General features: G+C 42.6%; 1 protein-coding gene across 3 annotated transcripts in view; it reads left to right on the top strand.

Moving 5' to 3' along the window:
- Positions 1-19,724, top strand: part of susd1 (sushi domain containing 1) — a 96,066-nt gene that overhangs the window by 26,293 nt on the left and 50,049 nt on the right. For 2 of the 3 annotated variants that reach the window (XM_072588098.1, XM_072588099.1), the window contains exons 6-11: positions 1,785-1,964; positions 11,285-11,464; positions 12,472-12,651; positions 15,002-15,181; positions 17,618-17,797; positions 18,841-19,020. In XM_072588098.1, the coding sequence (XP_072444199.1) occupies positions 1,785-1,964; positions 11,285-11,464; positions 12,472-12,651; positions 15,002-15,181; positions 17,618-17,797; positions 18,841-19,020 (1,080 nt within the window). The remainder of the gene's footprint in view (positions 1-1,784; positions 1,965-11,284; positions 11,465-12,471; positions 12,652-15,001; positions 15,182-17,617; positions 17,798-18,840; positions 19,021-19,724) is intronic. The other variant, XM_072588100.1, reaches the window with a different exon arrangement.

The raw sequence follows: 19,724 nt of genomic DNA on the forward strand, positions 1-19,724 counted from the left end.
ACAAAATGTCTCCAGAAAACCACACTAGCTCAGTGAATGAATCTACGATCTCATCCACAACCCGAGCTACAAATCTTTTCAAAAACTCTAAAAGTCTTTGATATCCCAGAAGATAGACTAAATAAACATTAACTGAGATGAACTCTAATATTATTGTTAAGCTTCATTATTTTGCAATAAGGTAAACACAAAGTACACAATTGTTATGATTGTAATTAATCCATTGAAACATATTATTTGATGCTATGGTAATGAAGCAAAAATTAAGAACACATTATATTTTCTCACTTCAGTAGTTGTTTTTAACTTGATAAAGCTTGATTTTCCAAATTCCTGGCATTCTGGTCTCAGTGGACATCTTTAAAAAGCCTGGAAGCCTATGCAGCATCTTGTCTCTAAAATGCCCCTCGGCCACCTTATAGTTTTGATTCTCCTGTTGACAAACACAGAATTAGTAGGTTTCTAGTACAATGAATGTGATGTTCTTTTGATTGCTAAGATAGAATGTCAAGTTATTTATTTACCATCTGTACAAACTACAACTTGAGTAGTTTAATTACTTATCGTTGTAGCCCTCTTTTTTTAAATGAATGCACCAAGCTTATTAAAATCCATTTATGGTAACTCATTGTTCCAAGATGATGACTTAAGGAATTGCTGCCATCTCAGGCTTTTAACCACTGCAAGAGTCCCTGGCACCAAGCCTCTAGTTCTGCCTGCCCCAGCATGGAGTGAACTCCACAAATAGCCCCCTCTCATTCACAAGGTGTGAACTGCACCTACCTCCAACAGGGTTGAACTCCAACTCTTGTCCAAAGGGAGTGAATTATATACTCATTCCTTCACCTCAAATGATGTGAGCTCCACCCTGCAGCTCAAAATATATTGTTCATTTAAGAAAAGACATGCTTGCATTGGAGCCAAACAAGAGAAGGTTCAACTGGGCTGAACTTGGCTATGGAGGGACAATTGTCTGAGGAGAGGTTGTGTAGGTTAGGCCTTTTGCTTATTAGAGTTTAGCAGAATGAATGGTGACTTTATTGAAGCATCCATGATTCTTGGAGGACTTGACAGTACAGATGCAGAAAGGCTGTTTGCCTTGTGTGAGAGTCTAGGACCAGTGAGGGCATAATCTCAGAATAAGGAGCTGCACATTGAAGAGTTAAGGAGGAATTTCTTTTCTCAGAGAGTTGTGAATTTGTGAAGTTCTTTGTCATTGGGGGCTGTTGAGGTTGAGTAAGTAAATATATTCAAGGCTGAGACGGACAATTTTTTTTATCAGTGAGGGAACTGGGAGGAAAATGGAGTTTAGATCAGCCAGGATCTTATTGAATGAAGAGCAGATTCGATGGGTTGATGGCCTATTCCTGTTCGATGTCATATGGTCTTATTAAATGTTATCTAACAATAGTCTAAAAGTCTTGCCTGAATTTGTACAAAGACCTGAAGAAACCACATTTGATCAGGATGTGACCGCTGCTGGGATGGCAGAGGGGCTTGCTGATAGAAGCTGTCCCAGGGACAGGATTTCCTCCCAGATGGGGGTGGTAGGTCAGCATCAAGCCAATTAAATGGCAAACGGCCATAAAGTGACTGTGGCTCTGGTCTGGCTTTTACTTAAGAGGCAGGGACCGTAGTGTAAAATCCAGTTCATACATTCGTAACTCTTAGGCTAGTTCTCCTGTTCATCAGGTTAAATGTGATGGATAGGCTCAGCATTACTTTTTAAACTTGTCAATATCAGAGGAAATGATCGAGAATACCTTGGGTTTGTGTCTGCTCAGCTCTGGACTGTGGATCACCACTAGCTTTACTGAACGCAAGGCCACGTCAACCAGTCAACACAACGTATGGAAGTACAGTCGTGTACCACTGCCGGGTCGGCTATGTCCCTGTGAGGGGAAACGTTACATCAGTCTGCTCTGCCCAGGGGCAGTGGGAAAGAGCGAACCTGGAATGTAAAGGTCAGTGCTCCAGAATGGCTCAGATTAACCCTGCTTGAGGAGTAACAGGCTGGAACGGAGTCTCTATGAGCACAGAAGGTCATACCATCAGCTTAGCAATAATCTTTAGGTTTAGTCTAGAGAGCAGTGGGTAACCAGTTAAGACTTGTTAACATGACTTAAGATATAAGAGGAGGGCCAGGCCTTTCTGCCCGTCAGGCCTGCTCTTGTAGAGCTCTGGTTTGCAATCAGTTATAGAGCTATAGAGTCATAGAGATGTACAGCATGGAAACAGACCCTTCGGTCCAACCTGTGCATGCTGACCAGATATCCCAACCCAATCTAGTCCCACCTGCCAGCACCCAGCCCATATCCCTCCAAACCCTCCCTCTTCATATACCCATCCAGATGCCTTTTAAATGTTGCAATTGTACCAGCCTCCACCACTTCCTCTGGCAGCTCATTCCATACATGCACCAACCTCTGTGTGAACTTGTTTTCTAGAGTTTAAGTGGTTCAAATCACCCCCTGATCCTGGTTCTGTACACAACCTATTCAGGGGATGTGAAATGAAGAGGCAGGAGACAGGTGTTTCAGGGCAAAAGAATCTATGCATTTATTTAAAATACGCATAATACAACAAAAATAGGTAAATGCAATAAAGAAGGACATTGACACAATTAGTTATTCAGAAGACAGTAGTGCTATTAAATACACTATTAGCTAGATTAACATAATAGAACCTTATCCTACGGACAGTTGCAAAAAATAATAGTTTTCATTACAGAATCTTTAATCAGGCTTCCTACCTTTGAGGTCCCAATGCACTGTCACCACCCACTTTCCCTCCTGCTGGCTAGGTCGAAACTTTGGGGTTTTGGGAATTTAAGCTCACCACTGAGAAATTTGAAATGCGTCTGGCTGTTCCTATTTGCTGTACCCAGAACTTTAGTGAAGACTTTGGGCTGTGTAGGCTTCTCAGTTTGGGTTGAGTCCGCAGATCCGTCAAGGTACTTGTTGGATCTTTCGGGTAAGTACCTGGAGTTCTTTACTTTCTGCTGACTTGTAGGCTCGGTGTTTACCTCAGAATGTGTCAAAGGGCTCGTGGTGTCAGTTGGTCTGGAGAGTTGTCAATCTTTGGTTCTGCTGGTTGTGGTCTGTTGCTGTCAGTTCTCTGGATTTGGAACAGGCCTGCGTTCAATAGCTCTTGTTGGAGAAGCTCTTAGATTGCTCTCTCAGATGGGATTGGAGTGTGCAATTATAATGATTGTGTGTCCCTTATGTTTGTGTCAAATCTGTGCTTTTCATTTATTTCTGGTGTTTCCTTCTGAAGTTATGGTTTGGAGGTGCCAGTGTTGGACTCGGGTGTACAAAGTTAAAAACCACACAATACCAGGTTATAGTCCAACAGGTTTAATTGGAAGCACTGGCTTTCGTAGCGCTGCTCCTTCATCAGGTGGTTGAGGAGGAGTGTAAGGTTGAGGTTGAGGTTCATCAGGAGGAGTGTAAGATCGTAAGACACAGAATTTATCGCAAAAGTTTACAGAGTGATGCAATTTTCACACTGTAAACTTTTGCTGTAGATTCTGTGTCTTACGATCTTATATTCCATAACCACCTGATGAGGGAGCAGCACTATGAAAGCTAGTGCTTCCAAATAAACCTGTTGGACTATAACCTGGTGTTGTGATTTTTAACTTTGTACACCCCAGCCCAACATCAGCATTTCCAAATCATAAATAGACAGGCAGGAGGCTGGAAGAACACAGCAAGTCAGGCAGCATCAGGAGGTGGAGAAGAAGTCTGGTTTCTGGTGTAACCCTTCTTTAGGACCCTTCTCCACCTCCTGATGCTGCCTGGCCTGCTGTGTTCTTCCAGCTTCCTGCTTGTCTGTTTTGGATTCTTGCACCTGCAGATTTTTTGTCTCTGAGCAATAGTCGTAGACTGCAATCTCCATTCTGCTGGTTCTGTATTTGCTGCCGCCTCTGTCCAGTTGTTCTTTTTCTTTTTAAAAATTTTGTAAGTCCAAGGTTTTGTCCAATATTTTAAATACTGGGGACTTTTGCTCGATCCTGCCTGTATTAAAGGATAGACAATTCTTGGAGAACTTTTTGACAGGGTAGATGCAGAAATGTTGTTTCCCCTTGTGGGGGAGCCTCGGACTAGAAAGGGCATAATCTCCGAATATGGTGCACATTTAAGATTGAGGTCACACAGAATTTTGTAGCAGCCTCTTGGCTGCTAAAACGCAGATAGATTGCTAACTTGGCCATACAGCAAGGGATGCTGGTACATCAGCCAAGTTAAACTCTGAAATCACACAACCCATTCAGCAGATATAGAGCAAACACAGCAGCCAGGTGCTAATAACATGAGCCTGATGTAAAAGGCAACAGTTACCTTGACAGACATACCCCCAGCAACTTGTCCACTAAACACAGGAGGGCCCAGACAAGAAGACACTGGGTGCTGCTGCAAGAGAAACGAATAGTAGAATGCCATCTAAATGATTGACTCTGTTTCAAATAATAAAGTGTATCTCCCTGATTGGCCAGAACTATAGAAAGTTCCAGAAAACCATCTAAAAGGTTCAACATAAAAACAGGGGGTTTACCTGCAGATCTCTCTCTCTCAGTGCTGCTCGCTTGAATCATCTGAGGCCTTCCGAGGACATCAGCTTGGTAAGAGACAGAAACCAGCTGAACTTCCAGAGAGAGGAAGACAGCAGTTTCACAGACCCTGAGAGAGAGAGAGAGAAAGAGAGACAGACAGACAGACAGAGAGAGAGTGACTACATAAATCTACAAGAGACTTGGGAAGTAACCTTAAGGGGCTGAATAGGATTAGAGGTAATAAATTAGTATTAAAGGTTATTATAATTTTGTTCCGAACAAAGCTGGTACTGTTTTGCATTGGACCGATTATATTCATGATTTGACTGATTCAGTATTGTGGGACATATGGGCAAATTCTTTTATAACATTCTGTTTGGAGTTGTCTAAATTATTTTAAGGAGAGACCAGACAAGAACAGACCAGAACAGATATTCCAAGAGATTGGCACACTCACTCTGAATAATACTGAACGTGCATACAGGGACGGTCAGATAGATGGAATTCCCAGTATTATTGCTCTATTTGTTCTGATTACTGAATATTGTCCGTGCACTTCAATCCTGTATGGATTATCATGACACGATTTTTCCCTTTTTCTGTGCATATACCTATATGATAGGCTTGACCAATGTGCACAATGGCTTTCACGTAAACATGTAGGCTCCCCTGACAACAAGCATAACCACCTATTATAATTAGGTTTGAATTTCATTCGCATAAGCCTTTTTTCGTTCAAAATTGGTGGGAAATGTAGCAGCTGCCTGGCTGCAAAATAACAGATTACTAACTTGGCCATACAGCAATTGATGCTGGGTACATTGGCCAAGCAAAACTGTGAAATCACAAACTCCACACACCATACACAAAACAAACACAGCAGCCAGGTGCTAATAACATTGGCATAGTATACAGTCAGTTCTGCCATAACGCGACAGTTCCATTCTCATGCAATCTTGTGTTAGAAGAGAATTGTGTAATAGCAGCACCGCATAAACTAATGGGGCCTGAATGGCAGTATAACCAGTTCACGTTTTAGAAACAGTGTCCCAGTTTATCGATCGTGTTAAAGCGAATTCGCATTAACAAAACACTCACTATAGCAGAACAATCTGTAAAAGGCAACAGTTATCTTGGACAGACATACTCCCAACAAATTATTTATTAAACAAAGGAGAGCCCAGACTGAAAGGTACCGGCTCCTGCTACACCAAGAAACTAACAGTAGCATGCCATCTAAATGATTGACTCTGTTTCAAACTATTAACTATTAACAGTTTGATTAGTCAGAGCTATGGAAAGTTCCAGAAAATGATCTGAAAGGTATAAAAACAGGGTTTACCTACAAATCTTTCCCTTGGAACTGCTTTCTGAATCATCAGAGGCTTTCCAAGGAGACCAGTTTGGTGAGAAGCAGAGACTAACTGACTGTCCAGAGAGAGAGAGGGAGAAAGCAGCTCCAAAGACCCTGAGACAGAGAGAGAGAGAGAGAGAGAGCGACTGCATAGATCAACAAGAGACTTGAGAGGTCTTGTAACCTCGAAGGGCCAAATAGGATTAGAGATAATATGTTTGTATTAAAGGTTATTGTAACTTTGTTCCTAATAAAGTTGAGACTGTTTTTCACTGGTCCTGCCTTGTGTTTATATTGATATAACAGTACTGTGGGATACTCTGGTTGGAGTTGTCTAAATTGTTTTAAGCAGAGATCAGACAACGATTTCTTCTCTGAGGGTAGTGCTTTTGTGGAGGTCTTTGTCATAGAGGCCTGTTGAGGCTGGGCAAATAAGGATATTCAAGGCTGAGACAGATCATTGTTAATTAGCGAGGGAATTGACGGTTATAGGAAAAAAGGAGGAAAGTGGAGTTGAGAATTATCAGAGCAGCCAGGATCTTATTGAATGCAGAGCAGATCGAGGGGTTTAATGGCCTACTCCTGCTCCTATGTCTTATGGTCTTAGTAAATGACTGAATATTGTCTAACAGTAATCTAGAAGTCTGGCCTAACTTTGCGTGAAGACCCAAATAATCCAAATTTGAATGTGTTGCTGGAACAAGAGAGTTTCTAGCCAATAGAAGGAGCAAATTACCACAGAAAGATTGTTTAGGCCCTTAGATGGGGAGCAGGGAGGAGGTGAAGGGGCAGGTGTTGTACCTTCTGCAGTCACATGGGAAGGTGCTGTGGCAAGGGGAGGTGGTGTTAGTGGGCAGGTAATGGACTTGTGTCCTGGAGGAACCGATCCCTGTGAAATGCAGATGGGGTGAGTGAGGGGAAGATGTGTTGGTGGCGTTTTACTGAAGTTGTCTGAACTGGTGGAGAATGATCCTTTGAAGGTGGAGGCTGGCGGGGCGAAAAGTGAGGACAAAGGGGACCCAATTACGCTGTTGTGAGTGATGGGAAGGGGCAAGGGCAGAAGGACGGGTGATAGGTCAGATGCAATTGAGGGGCCTGTCAACCACAGTGCGTGGGAAACCACTGTCATGGAAGAAGCCAAACACGTCACCAGTGGTGTTTTAGAAGTTGGCATCATCCGAACTGGAGAAGCAACATCTCCTCTTCAAACTGGGCAGTTTACAACGTTCTGGGCTCAATGTTGAGTTCAACAACTTCAAATTGTGGACGCATTCCTTTCCTTTCTTTTAGATTTGCACATTACATTTACCCTCTCTCCCCTCCCCCAACTCCAGTGGGACTGTCTGGCAGTTAGATATGCCATTGTTCTGCTATTCTCACACTCCGATCACTTAATCCGAACAATAAACATCCTTTCTCTCCCAGCACTCCAAACCCAAACCCCACCAACTATAGCAAAAATGCCTCCCCTTCCACACTTCACTCAGCTCTGATGAAGAGTCAACTAGACCTGAAATGTTAGCTTGCTTTCTCTCCATGGATGCTGTCTGACCCGCTGAGATCTCCAGCGTTTTTTGTTTCTCGTCAATAAAAGCTGTCCCAGAGATATCCTCCCAGATAGGGGTGGTAGGTTAGCATCAAGCCAATTAAATGGCAAATGACCATAAAGTGACTGTGGCTGTGACCTGGTTTTTACTCAAGGGGCAGGGACCATAGTGTAAAATCCAGTTCATACATTCGTAACTCTTAGGCTAGTTCTCCTTTTCATCAGGTTAAATGTGGTGGAGAGGCTCAGCATTGCTTTTTAAATTTGTCAGTATCAGCAGAAATGATCCAGAATATCTTGGTTTTGTGTCTCCTCGGCTCTGGACTGTGGATCACCACTAGCTTTACTGCACGCAAAGCCGAATTGACCAGTCAATACAACATATGGGAATACAGTCGTGTACCACTGCCGGGTCGGCTATGTCCCTGTGAGGGGAAACGTTACATCATTTTCCTGCTCCTCGGATGCTGCCTGACCTGCTGTGCTTTTCCAGCACCACTCTGATCTAAACTCTGATTTCCAGCATCTGCAGTCCTCACATTTGCCTAGCCGAAATGTTACATCAGTCTGCTCTGCCCAGGAGCAGTGGGAAAGAGCAAACCTGGAATATAAAGGTCAGTGCTCCAGAATGGCTCAGATTAACCCTGCTTGAGGAATAACAGGCTGGAATGGAGTCATTACGAGCACAGAAGGTCATGCCATCAGCCTCAGCAACAGTTTGGGTTCAGACCGAAGAGCATTGAGTAACCAGTTAAGGCTTCTTAACATGACTTAAGATATAAAAGGACGGGCAGGCCTTTCTGCCCATCAAACCTGCTCTACTATTGAGTGAGATCATGACTGATTTTCCATCTCATTGTTGGTTTTGTGCACAATCCCTGTATCACTTGATCTTTGTACTATGATGGAATTGGTCGATCTCTGCCTTTAAAATACTCAACAAATAACAGACAATGCCAAACAGTCACCAGCCTCTGAAAGAAGAAATCTTCTCCTTATCTCAGTCCTAAATGGCCTTCCTCTTATTCTGTGCTGGAGTCCCTTGGTTCTAGCCACGCCACCCCACCCCCACCAGCTGGGGGAAGCATGTTTCCTGCAGTTACCAGCTCAATTCCTGTACGATGGTCTGAATGTTTGAATCAGATCACCTCCCATTTATCTAAACTCAGAAAATATAGGCCCAGTCTTTTTAATCTTTCTTTTATTTATTCATTTTGTGGGATGTGGGCGTTACTGGCTGACCAGCATTTATTGCCCATCCCTAGTTGCCCTTGAGAAGGTGGTAGTGAGCTGCCTTCTCGAACTGATGCAATGCACCTGCTGTGGGTTGACCCACAATGCCATTAGAGTGGGAATTCCAGGATTTTGACCCAGTGACAGTGAAGGAATTTCCAAGTCAGGAAATAGGAACTTCATAGGACAATCACTCCTTTCCAGGAATTAATTTGTGAAATTTCATTGAATGTCCTCTGTGACAAGTATATATATTTTCTGAAGTAAAGAGTCCTGTTACTCCAAATATCATCTCGATATAATCGCAGAAAGACCTCTTTAATCCATCTTTATCCAAGGCTGACTGGAAGGGGTCTTACTGTCAGCCTGGCTACAGCAATACTAGGTAACGGATCTCCCTTCCTCTCCTCACTGCGATTGTTCTATTTCCAAGGCCGTTTAAATTTCAAGCTGATATCACTTCATTTTGAAGTACCTTCTCTCTCTCTCCCATACTTTGCCCTCGTGCTGTTACTGTCAAGCTGGAAGTTTAAGAATCGGCCCTCAATTTTTGAGAGCCTTACAGACCCTGACCATAAATTGGTTACTCAGGTGAAAGTCACAGTGAGTGACTGTTTCACACACACCACCCACATTTCAACCTGCTGATGGGATTGGGATGCCCACATGGAGAATTCAGTCTTGTTTTCAAAATGATGTCACCTGCATGAGTTCTTCTCTTCCCCCACCCTTTACTAACGCAAGTCGAGATTACTATATAATTCCTGCCTTCATTTTTATTATTGTTTAGCAAGTTGTGCATTTATTGGTATTCTCATTGGGTGTAGTTTAATCTCCTATTGTAGTAAGTTTGCGGATGACAGCAAAATTGATGGTGTAGTGAACAGTGAAGAAGGTTATCTCAGAGTACAATGGGATCTTGATCAGATGGGCCGAGGAGTAGCAGGTGGAGTTTAGTTTAGATAAATGTAAGGTATTGCCTCACAAACCAGGGCAGGGCTTTTAGATTTAATGGTAAGGCCCTGGGGAGTGTTGCAAATAAGGAGGCTGCAGGTACATTGTTCCTTGAAAGTGGAGTTCCTGGTCGATAGGGCAGTGAAGAAGGCATTTGACATGCTTACCTTTATTGGTCAGTGCATTGAGTATAGGAGTTGGGGCTTAATGTTGCAGCTGTACAAAACATTGGCGAGGCCAGTTTTGGATTAGGACATTTAATTCTGGTCAGATTACTGCATTTAATTCTGATCTCCCTGTTCTAGGAACGATGCTGTTAAACTTGAAATGGTTCAGAAAAGATTTACAGGAATGTTGCCAGGATTTAGGGGGGTTTGAGCTATAGGGGGAGGCTGAAGAGGCTGGGGCTTTTTCTCCCTGGAATATATGAGGCTGAGGCGTGACTTTGTAGGAGTTTATACAATCATGAGGGGCATGGATAGGGAGTGAATAACAAAGATCTTTTTCCCGCAGTAAAGGAGTCCAAAATTAGGCTTAAAGTGAGCGGGGAAGATTTAAAAGGGACTTGAGGGGCAACTTTATCATGCAGAGAGTGGCACATGGATGGAATGAGCTACCAGAGGAAGTGGTATATGCAGGTACAACTGCAATATTTAAAAGGCATATGGATGGATGTATGAATAATAAGGGTTAGAGGGATATGGACCAAATGCTGGCAAATGGGAGTAGATCAGATTAAGATATCTGGTCAGCATGGACGATTGGACTGAAGGGTTTGTTTCCGGGCTGTACACCTCTATGACTCTATGACACCAAATATTGCTGCTCTGCTTTTCTTCTGAAGTAGTGCCAGGGGCTCTTTTCATCCTCCTGATTATAATGGATGGAGCCTCCTTTTAAGGTATCGCCAGAGGAGCACGCTTTCAACTTTGGACTAACTTGTTGGCATAGAATTGGTGCTGAGGTTCCTGGTATGTCATAAAAACATTTAACTGGGAAGGGCTGATACTGAAATAGGAAGTTCAATGCTCAAGAATACTTTTACAACCGAGTTAAAGAGTGTCAGGGTTGTTCTCCTGCGGTTGATCATTGTTCACATCCCTGATGACCTAATCCACCTACAGAAAGTCTGGCAAAGATTTCAAGATATTTATTTAAGTCAGCTCCTATACCATTGTGTTTTAGAAAGTTAGCTTCTCTGACCATTCTTCTGCAGAGTATTAACATTTGTCATTGAACCCATGAAATGAGTTGAAATCTAAATAAATTGTTTTGGCTCGGTCAATGTTCTGAGAGAACTTCTATCGTTAACAAAACAAGCGACAATGTGGACCTCCATTTAATGTTTTGTTCTGATGGTAGAAAGGGCATTTCTTGTCTAATAAATATTGTCCACTCTAGGGACCAGGCACCAACTCTTGTGTTGCAATAGAATGATGGCAGCTCTAAAATACCCGTAATCACATAAGTTAATTCAGGACACAATTTGCACTGATAACAACTCGGTTGCAATATATGTTCAGAATGCTAATAATACCTTGTATTTTTGACATCGTTTGGAGATTGGGGATGGTTGCAGTTTCTATTTGTCACTTGCCCAAACAAAAATATTCCACACTCATGTGAGTTTGTCTCTCCTCAGCTGTTGATTGTGGATCACCACCATCTTTACTGAACACACAGTCCCATCGATCAGTCAACACAACTTATGGAAGTACAGTTGTGTACCAGTGCCAGGCTGGCTATGTGCATATGAGAGGAAATGACACATTAATCTGCTCTGCCCAGGGACAGTGGGAAGGAATAAACTTGGAATGTGAAGGTCAGTGCTTCAGAACATTACCAAACAAATTCACTCTGAAGTAATTGACAATTAATTTCCCAAAAAAGTACTTTATGGTGTGATTTTTTTTCTCATGTATTCATTTTTCTAATCGAGTCAATTATATCTATAAATCCCAACAGTATATTTTGGAGCTTGGCACTCTCCAGGACAAAGTAGCCGATTGATTGACACCACATCAACAAACATTCACCCCCTCCTTCACTGTCACTCAGTAGCAGCAGTGAGCACTATCCAGAAGATGCACTGCAGAAATTTGCCAAAGATCCTTAAACAGCACTTTCCACACCCATGATCGTTTCCATTCAGAAGATCAAGTGCAACAGATACATGAGAACAACATCACCTCCAAATTCCCCTCCAAGCCAATCACCATCCTGACTTGGAAGTATATCACTGTTCCTTTGCTGTTGCTGTGTCAAATCCTGGAATTCCCTCCCTAAGGCTTTGTGGGTCGCCTTACAGCATATGGATTACTACAGCTGAAAGAAGGCAGCTCATCACTACCTTCTCAAGGACAACTAGGGACAGGCAATAAATGCTTGCTGGCCAGTGAGGCCAATGTCCCATGGGTGAAGAGAAAAATGTGTAAATGTGAAGGTTATCTGGGCTCAGTAAGGATCAATTCGTCTAACTTCCACATTTAAATGGGCTGCGAGTGGCTTCCTATCCCATTGTGGATCTATGTTTGTAGTTTGTAGCAGTGCTGCATTGGTTGGAGAAACCATATTTCAGAAAAGACACTGGGGCTCTGTCTATGTGTTCAGAAGAATGTTACAAACACCTTGAACCTTTTCAGAAGTAAATAGAAAGTTTCTCCCAATGTCCAGACCACGCTTCCTCCTTAAGTTAATGGCATTCATTATTTTCTCTGAGTCTTCCTTTTTGGAAATTGGTTGATATAGAGATTTGGTTTCTGGTTTGAAAATGCATCATCAATACACAGACAAGTACATGAAACTGACTTTGAGTTTGTCTCTCCTCAGCTGTTGATTGTGGATCACCACCATCTTTACTGAACACACTGTCCCGTCGACCAGTCAACACAACCTATGGAAGTACAGTTGTGTACCAGTGCCAGGACGGTTATGTCCCTGTGAGAGGAAATGGCACATCAGTCTGTTCTGCCCAGGGACAGTGGGAAGGAGCAAACCTGGAATGTGAAGGTCAGTGCTTCAGAATGTTGCCAAACAAATTCACTTTCAAATAATAGATAAATAATTTCCCAAAAATTACTTTATGGTGTGATTTTTCTCTCGTATTTATTTTTCTAATTGAGTCAATTATTCTTGTGAATCCTAACAGTATATTTTTTTGCCTGGATGAGTGCAGCTCCAACAGTATTTGGAGCTTTACACTATCCAGGACTAAGCAGCCACTTGATTAACACCACATCAACAAGCATTCACCATCTCCACCACTGACGCTCAGTAGCAGCTGCATGTACTATCCAGAAGATACACTGTGGAAATTTGCCAAAGATCCTTAAACAGCCATGACCATTTCTATCTAGAAGGACAAGTGCAGCAGACATATGAGAATACCATCACCTCCAAATTCCCCTCCAAGCCAATCAGAATCATGACTTGGAAAAATATCACTGTTCCTTCCCTGTTGTTGGGTCAAAATCCTAGAATTCCCTCCATAAGGCATTCTGGGTCTACCCACAGCATATAGATTTGAGGGCAAAGTGGTTAATGTGGTATACATGGATTTCAGTAAAGCGTTTGATAAGGTTCCCCACAGAAGGCTAGTGTAGAAATTCTGGAGGCATTGAATTGAGGGTGATTTAGTGGTTTGGATCAGAGGTTGGCTACTTGTGAGAAGACAGAGATGGTGGTTGATGGGAAATGTTCATCCTGGAGTTCAGTTACTAGTGGTGTATTGCAAGGAGCTGTTTTGGGGCCAGTGCTGTTTGTCATTTTTATAAATGACCTGGATAAGGGTGTATTGGATGGGCTACCAAATTTACAGATGATCTTAAGGTTGGTAAAGTTGTGGATAGTGCTGAAGGATGTTGCAGGTTACAGTGGGACATAGATAAGCTGCAGAGCTAGTCTGAGAGGTGACAAATGGAGTTTAGTACAGAAAGGTGTGAGGTGTAACAGGAATACAGAGCACTGGGCTAATGGTAAGAATCTTGGTGATGTGGATGAGCAGAGAGATCTTGGTGCCCATGTGCATAGATCCCTGAAAGTTGTCACCCAGGTTGAAAGGAATGTTAAGAAGGCATGTGGTGTGTTAGCTTTTATTGATAGTGAGATTGAGTGCTGGAGCCATGAGGTCATATTGTAGCTGTACAAAACTCTGGTCCAGCTAGACTTGAGTATTGTTGTTCTGGTCACCACATTATAGGAAGGATGTGGAAGGATTGGAAAGGGTGCAGAGGAGATTTACCAGGATGTTGCCTGGTATGGAGGGAAGGTTTTATGAGGAAAGGCTAAGGGTGCTGAGGTTGTTTTCGTTAGAGTGAAGAAAATTGAGAAGTGACTTAATTGAGACATACAAAATAATCTGATGGTTAGATAGGGTGGACAGGGAGAGGCGTTTTCCTCAGATGGTGATGGCCAGCAGGAGAGGACATAGCTTTGAGTTGAGGAATGATGGATAAAAGACAGATGACAGAGATACGTCTTTACTCAGAGAAGTAAAGGCATGGAATGCCCTGCCTGCAACAGTAGTAGACTCGCTGACTTTAAGGGCATTTTAAATGGTCATTGGATAAACACCTGGATGAAAATGGGATCGTGCAGGTTAGATGGGCTTTGGATTGGTTTCACAGGTTGATGCAGCATCGAGGGCCAAAGTGCCTATACTGCGCTGGAATGTTCAATGTTCTGTGTTCTACTACGGTTCAAAAAGGCAGCTCCTCACTACCTTCTCAAGGACCATTAGGGACAGGCAATAAATGCTAGTTAGCCAGCGATGCCCATGTCCCATGAGTGAATAGAAACGTGTATATGTGAAGGTTATCTGGGCTCAATAAGGATCAATTGGTCGAACTTCCACATTTAAATGGCTAAGAGTGGCTTGACATCCCATTGTGAATCAATGTTTGGTGTTTAAAGCTCTACTGCATTGTTGGAGAAGCCATCAGAGAGGTCCCCATCTTAGAGGGTCTGGTTTCCATGGTTTGAGTTACCTGTCGTTTACCGTGGCAGAAACGTATTATAGGGAATGTTCCAGAAGCATGGACAAGGGGGCTGCGGGGAGGATAAGTTTCCCATTGAAATGAATGGGTTCGCTCCTATCCGCTATATTTCAGAAGAGATATCGAGGCTCTGTCTATGTATTCAGAGGAATATTACAAATCCCTTTACACTTTTCATTGGTAAATATAAAGTTTCTCCCAATGCCCAGATCACACTTTCTCCTTAAACTAATGTCATTCATTATTTTCTCTGAATCTTCCTTTTTGAAAATTGGTTGGTATGGAGATTTGGTTTCTGGTTTAAAAATGCATCATCAGTACACACAACAGTACATGAAACTGACTTTGAGTTTGTCTCTGCTCAGCTGTTGATTGTGGATCACCACCATCTTTACTGAACACACTGTCCCGTCGACCAGTCAACACAATCTATGGAAGTACAGTTGAGTACCAGTGCCAGGTTGGCTATGTCCCTGTGAGAGGAAATGACACATCAGTCTGCTCTGCCCAGGGACAGTGGGAAGGAGCAAACCTGGAATGTGAAGGTCAGTGCTCCAGAATGTTACCAAAAAAATTCACTTTGAAATAATTGACAAATAATTTCCCAAAAATTACTTCAGTTGTGATTTTTCTCTTGTATTTATTTTTCTATGTGAGTCAGTCGACCCTGTGAATCCTAACAGTAAATAATGTTTTTGCCTGGATGAGTGCAGCTTCAACAACATTTGCAGCTTGACACTATCCAGTTCAAAGCAGCCACTTGATTAACACCACATCAACAAGCATTAACCATCTCCAGCACTGATGCCCAATAGCGGCAGTGTGCACTATCCCAGAAGATGCATTGCAGAAATTTGCCAAAGATCCTTAAACAGCCATGACCATTTCTATCTAGAAGGACAAGTGCAGCAGACATATGAGAATACCATCACCTCCAAATTCCCCTCCAAGCCAATCAGCATCATGACTTGGAAATATATCACTCTTCCTTCACTGTTCCTGAGTCAAAATCCTAGAATTTCCTCCGTAAGGCATTTTGGGTCAACCTACAGCATGTGGATTTGAGGGTAATCTGGTTAATGTAGTGAATATGGATTTCAGTAAAGCATTTGATAAGGTTCCCCATGGTAGGCTAGTGCAGAATTTCTGGAGGCATCAGATTGAGGGTGAATTAGTGGTTTGGATCAGAAATTGGCTAGTTGTAAGAAGACAGAGGGTGGTGGTTGATGGGAAATGTTCATGCTGGAGTTCAGTTACTAGTGGTGTACTGTAAGGATCTGTTTTGGGGCCAGTGCTGTTTGTCATTCTTTATAAATGACCTGGATGAGGGTGTATTGGATGGGCTACTAAATTGGCAGATGACACTAAGGTTGGTTGAGTTGTGGATAGTGCTGAAGGATGTTGCAGATTACAGTGGGACATAGATAAGCTGCAGAGCTAGTCTGAGAGGTGACAAATGGAGTTTAGTACAGAAAAGTGTAAGGTGATTCACTTTGGGAGGAGTAACAGGAATACAGAGCACTGGGCTAATGGTAAGAATCTTGGTAGTGTGGATGAGCAGAGAGATCTTAGTGTCCATGTGCATAGATCCCTGAAAGTGGCCAGCCAGGTTGATAGGATTGTTAAGAAGGCATGTGGTGTATTAGCTTTTATTGATAGTGGGATTGAGTGTTGGAGCCATGAGGTCATATTGTAGCTGTACAAAATTCTGGTCCGGCCGCACTTGAGTATTGCTGTTCTGGTCACCACATTATAGGAAGGATGTGGAAGCATTAGAAAGGGTGCAGAGGAGATTTACTAGGATGTTGCCTGGTATGGAGGGAAGGTCTTATAAGGAAAGGCTGAGGGAGCTGAGGCTGTTTTCGTTAGAGTGAAGAAAATTGAGAAGTGACTTAATTGAGACATACAAGATAATCAGAGGGTTAGATAGGGTGGACAGGGAGAGGCGTTTTCCTCGGATGGTGATGGCCAGCAGGAGGGGACATAGCTTTAAGTTGAGGAATGATGGATAAAAGACAGATGTCAAAGATATGTCTTTACTAAGAGAGTAGTAAAGCAATGGAACGTCCTGCCTGCAACAGTAGTAGGCTCACCAACTTTAATGGCATTTAAATGGTCAGTGGATAAGCATCTGGGTGATAATGGAATCGTGTATGTTAGATGGGCTTTGGGTTGGTTTCACAGGTTGACGCAGCATCGAGGGCCAAAGGGCCTGTACTGCGCTGTAATGTTCAATGTTCTATGTTCTACTACGGTTCAAGAAGGCAGCTCATCACTACCTTCTCAAGGACCATTAGGGACAGGCAATAAATGCTAGCTAGCCACTGATGCCCATGTCTCATGGCGGAATAGAAACATGTGTATATGTGAAGGTCATCTGGGCTCAATAAGGATCAATTGGTCGAACTTCCACATTTAAATGGGCTAAGATTGGCTTGACATCCCATTGTGAATCAATGTTTGATGTTTAAAGCTCTACTGCATTGTTGGAGAAGCCATCAGAGAGGTCCCCATCTTAGAGGGTCCCGTTTCCATGGTTTCAGTTAGCTGTGGTTTACCGTGGCAGAAACATATTATAGGGAATGTTCCAGAAGCATGGACAAGGGGGCTGCGGGGAAGATACGTTTCCCATTGAAATGAATGGGTTCACTCCTATCCGCAGATTCGGGCTTCCGCAGTAGGACTTGGAACGTATCCCTCGTGGGTACGAGAGGACCACAATATTTCAGAAGAGATATCGAGGCTCTGTCAATGTGTTCAGAGGAATATTTCAAATCCCTTGACACTTTTAATTGGTAAATATAAAGTTTCTCCCAATGTCGAGACCACACTTTCTCCTTAAACTAATGTCATTCATTATTTTCTCTGAATCTTCCTTTTTGAAAATTGGTTGATATGGAGGTTTGGTTTCTGGTTTAAAAATGCATCATCAATACACATAAAAAGTACATGAAATCGACTTTGAGTTTGTTTCTCCGCAGCTGTTGATTGTGGATCACCACTATCTTTACTGAACACACTGTCCTGTCGACCAGTCAACACAATCTATGGAAGTACAGTTGTGTACCAGTGCCAGGTTGGCTATGTCCCTGTGAGAGGAAATGACACATCAGTCTGCTCTGCCCAGGGACAGTGGGAAGGAGCAAACCTGGAATGTGAAGGTCAGTGCTCCAGAATGTTACCAAAAAAATTCACTCAGAAATAATTGACAAATAATTTCCCAAAAAGTACTTGATGGTGTGATTTTTTTTTCTCTCATGTATTTATTTTTCTAATTGAGTCAATTATATCAATGAATCCCAACAGTATATATTTTTTTGCCTGGATGAGTGCAGCTCCAATAACCCTTGGAGCTTGACACTATCCAGGACAAAGTAGTCGCTTAATTGACACCACATCAACAAGCATTCACCCCCCTCCTTCACTGTCACTCAGCTGCAGCAGTGTGCACTATCCAGAAGATGCACTGCAGAAATTTGCCAAAGATCCTTAAGCAGCACTTTCCACACCCATGATCGTTTCCATCCAGAAGAACAAGTGCAACAGATACATGAGGACAACATCACCTCCAAATTCCCCTCCAAGCCAATCACCATCCTGACTTGGAAATATATCACTGTTCCTTTGCTGTTGCTGTGTCAAAATCCTGGAATTCCTTCCCTAGGCATTGTGGGTCTACCTACAGCATGTGAATTACTACATTTCAAGAATGCAGCTCATCACTACCTTCTCAAGGACAACTAAGGATAGGCAATAAATGCTCGATTGTCAGCGATGCCCAGGTCCCCCAAGTGAATAGCAACAAATGTATATGTGAAGGTTATCTGGGCTCAACAAGGATCAATTGGTCTAACTTCCACATTTAAATGGGCTGAGAGTGGCTTCCTATCCCAGTGTGGATCTATGTTTATAGTTTAAAGCAGTGCTGCATTGCTGGAGAAACCATATTTCAGAAAAGACATTGAGGCTCTGTCCCTGTGCTCAGAGGAATATTACAAATCCCTTGACACTTTCCATTAGTAAATAGAATGTTTCTCCCAGAGTCCAGACATCACTTTCTCCTTAAACTAATGTCATTCATTATTTTCTCTGAATCTTCCTTTTTGAAAATTGGTTGATATGGAGATTTGGTTTCAGGTTTAAAAATGCATCATGAATACACACAAAAGTACATGAAACTGACTTTGAGTTTGTCTCTCCTCAGCTGTTGATTGTGGATCACCACCATCTTTACTGAACACACTGTCCCATCGACCAGTCAATACAACCTATGGAAGTACAGTTGAGTACCAGTGCCAGGACGGTTATGTCCCAGTGAGAGGAAATGACACATCAGTCTGCTCTGCCCAGGGACAGTGGGAAGGAGCAAACCTGGAATGTGAAGGTCAATGCTTCAAAATGTTACCAAAAAAATTCACTTTGAAATAATAGACAAATAATTTCCCAAAAAGTACTTCAGGTTGTGATTTTTTTTTCTCTCGTATTTATTTTTCTAATTGAGTCAATTATACCTATGAATCCCAACAGTGTTTTTTTTTGCCGGGATGAGTGAAGCCTCAATAACCCTTGGAGCTTCACACTATCCAGGACAAAGCAGCCACTTGATTGACACCACATCAACAAACATTCACCCCCTCCTTCACTGCCACCCAGCAGCAGCAGTGTGTGCTATCCAGAAGATGCGCTGCAGAAATTTGCCAAAGATTCTTAAACAGCACTTTCCACACCCATGATCGTTCCATTCAGAAGAACAAGTGCAACAGATACATGAGAACAACATCGCCTCCAAATTCCCCTCCAAGTCAATCACCATCCTGACTTGGAAATATATCACTGTTCCTTTGCTGTTGCTGGGCCAAAATCCTGGACTTCTCTCCCTAAGGCATTGTGGGTCTGCCTACAGCATATGGATTACTACAGCTGAAAGAAGACAGCTCATCACTACCTTCTCAAGGACAACTAGGGACAGGCAATAAATGCTAGCTGGCCAGTGAGGCCAGTGTCCCATGGGTGAAGAGAAAAATCTGTATATGTGAAGGTTATCTGGGCTCAGTAAGGATCAATTCATCTAACTTCCACATTTAAATG

Source organism: Chiloscyllium punctatum, chromosome 2, assembly GCF_047496795.1.
Source record: "Chiloscyllium punctatum isolate Juve2018m chromosome 2, sChiPun1.3, whole genome shotgun sequence".
Lineage (NCBI taxonomy): Eukaryota > Metazoa > Chordata > Chondrichthyes > Orectolobiformes > Hemiscylliidae > Chiloscyllium > Chiloscyllium punctatum.